General features: G+C 57.5%; 1 protein-coding gene across 1 annotated transcript in view; it reads right to left on the bottom strand.

The window, feature by feature from the left end:
- Positions 1–1,688, bottom strand: part of WDR18 (WD repeat domain 18) — a gene marked incomplete at both ends in the record, with an annotated part of 2,981 nt that extends 1,293 nt beyond the window's left edge. Inside the window, 2 exons of the mRNA XM_010085856.1 lie at positions 452–585; positions 1,578–1,688. Coding sequence (XP_010084158.1) covers positions 452–585; positions 1,578–1,688 — 245 coding nt within the window. The remainder of the gene's footprint in view (positions 1–451; positions 586–1,577) is intronic.
- Positions 1,689–2,307: the final 619 nt, after the last annotated feature.

The raw sequence follows: 2,307 nt of genomic DNA, 5'->3' as shown, positions 1-2,307 counted from the left end.
AGCTGGCCAGGGCTCTGCTTCCCCCGTGAGGCTCTCCTGGTCAAACAAGCCATCAGTGCCCACAGCAAGCGTGATACCGAGGAAAAGGGCCACTCCTGAGCTCCCCATCCCAAGGGACAGAGACCTCACCTGCCATGAGCAGGGAAAGGCGCAATCTGCCCTGTGTCAAGCAGGGAAAAGAAGTCAGAGCCATATGCCACAGCTTGGGAAACTCAGATGAGACACGAGGAAAAACCTCTCCGGCAGCGAGGATGACAGCGAGGAACAGCCGCCTAAGGAGGGCACGGACTCATCACCAGCAGCTTTACCAACAGCTTAGACACGTAGGCTTAGGCAGAGCTGATCCCGCCTCTGCGAGGTGGTGGCTGATCTCTTGTTCTAATATTCCTCACCCAGATGCTCCCCGTCCCCCGTACGAATGGGCTGAGTCCTCCTCAGGGGCCACCGTTACCTGTAAAGGTTCCACACCAGGGCCAGACAGTCCTTCGCCCCCGAGAGGAAGTGGCTGCTGTCGTCCGTGAAGCAGAGGCAAGTGAGGTCCTGGTAGTGTCGGTTCAGGATGGTGAGGAGGTTCCCGTTGGAGACCTGCAGCAAGGGGAAAGGCAGGAGGATATTTGGGAAGGAGCACTGAGATGCTCTGAATACCGCAGCGCCCGCAGCTCCATCCTGGCCAGAACCTCTGGAGGCTGCGGGGTTCTAACAGCTGCAGGAGGCCGTGTGCCACCCCCGGGGCTGCGGCACCTCGGCACGGCTGCATGGGCGCGGGCCAAAGGAGGCGTTAGGGTGGGCACGGGGTTCCCTAAACCCGGAGCTTTTCCTGTTGAAAGGCAACACTGCAGGTGGGGAGGGACCCAAGGAGGCAGCGGGGGAGCCCCGTACAAAAGAACATAATCGACTCCCTCACGTTGCCTGAATTACACCTAAAAATAAAACCAAACTGCAGTTCAACGGAGAACACGTGGTTCCACAGAGCAGGCACAAAACCAGGGCCATGGGCCCACTTCCAGCTCTGCGATGGTTCCACGCAGCCTCTCCGAGGTGCCAGGAGGACAGGGCTGTCACCTGCTCCAGGCAGACGCTCGTAAGTGTTTCCAAGGCCAGGCTGGCTGGGGGCAGACGGAAAGGGACACGTCCTGCAGAGGATGCGGAGCAGAGACCAGCTCAGAGCATCACAAGTGAGGGACTCCCACTCAGCCCAGCATTCCTTGTCAGGGCTTTTTTTCCCCAATACTGCCACAAGCACATTTTTAAAAGAAAAAATTGGTGAATTAAGACAGAGCCGCCCACATAACAAGGCTCAGAAACATCCCCCAGGACGGAGAGCTCTCCAGGGGAGACATCTCAGTGTTTAACCCTGGGGCTCAGAACAAGCTCGTTCTTTTATTTGCTTGGTGCAGCACTCAGAATGCAGGGTTATCCCCCCGAAACACACCGCTATTAAAAATAGAGAGATGGTAACCAGGGCACAGCAGTCTCTGCAGACATCCAGATCACAAGTGCCGTACAAATATTGGGCTAAAACGTGGAAGAAGTGCTACAGGAAAACTAGGTCCTGTTGCTTTGAGGCAGCTGCTCACCTCCCACAGGTAGATGCTCTCAGCAACCCCGGCCAAGATGTAGAGCCCGTTGGGAGACGCCGTCAGGCAGGTCACTGGCCCAGGGCAAACGATCTTCTGCTGGAGCTGGTCCTGGGGGCAGAATGAACACAGTGACCCTTCGGTACGGGCTGGAGCACGGGAGGGAGAGAGAAACAAGACCCTGGTTCAGTTCCGACTGGCCCACGGGAGAAGAGGCAGCTCAGGCAGCGTCCGACACCTCTGCATTTTGCTGCTTTTGTCGCAGTTGTTTCCTGTTTAGCCCCACAGGGAAAAGGTAAATTCCCCTCCCGACCCGCTCCAAGCACAGAGCTCCAGCCACACACAGCAGGAGGGGCACTGGGAGGCACGGCACCGGGATGTGGTTACGCTCCACAGCTGGGAACCTCGGAGTTTCAGCCGAAAAACAGGCTCAGAAAATCACAGCAAAATAATATTGATAAAAAATAAAAAACAAGACGATGCAAGTTCACAGCCGGGGGGAACAAGCAGCAGATCTGAGAGCAGCTCCTCACAGCTCAGGGGGACTGGAAAAAACAGACCCTGAGCTGTGGCAGCGAAACCGGTGCAGCAGGAAACAGAGAGCCCCCAGCCGTGCCTGCTGCTGTCCTGCCCCGTGTCAGGGCAGGAGGACGGGCTCCAGCTGCGCAGGATGGGGGAGGTTTGTCCGGCCGCCTTTGGAAGGCACAGGGAGCGGACAGAGGCGACGGGG

The sequence above is a fragment of the Pterocles gutturalis genome, unplaced genomic scaffold (genome assembly GCF_000699245.1).
Source record: "Pterocles gutturalis isolate BGI_N339 unplaced genomic scaffold, ASM69924v1 scaffold28700, whole genome shotgun sequence".
In the NCBI taxonomy this organism is placed as follows: domain Eukaryota; kingdom Metazoa; phylum Chordata; class Aves; order Pterocliformes; family Pteroclidae; genus Pterocles; species Pterocles gutturalis.
The sequence above is the reverse complement of the archived record's forward strand: the minus strand, read 5'-3'. Positions and strand labels throughout refer to the sequence as shown.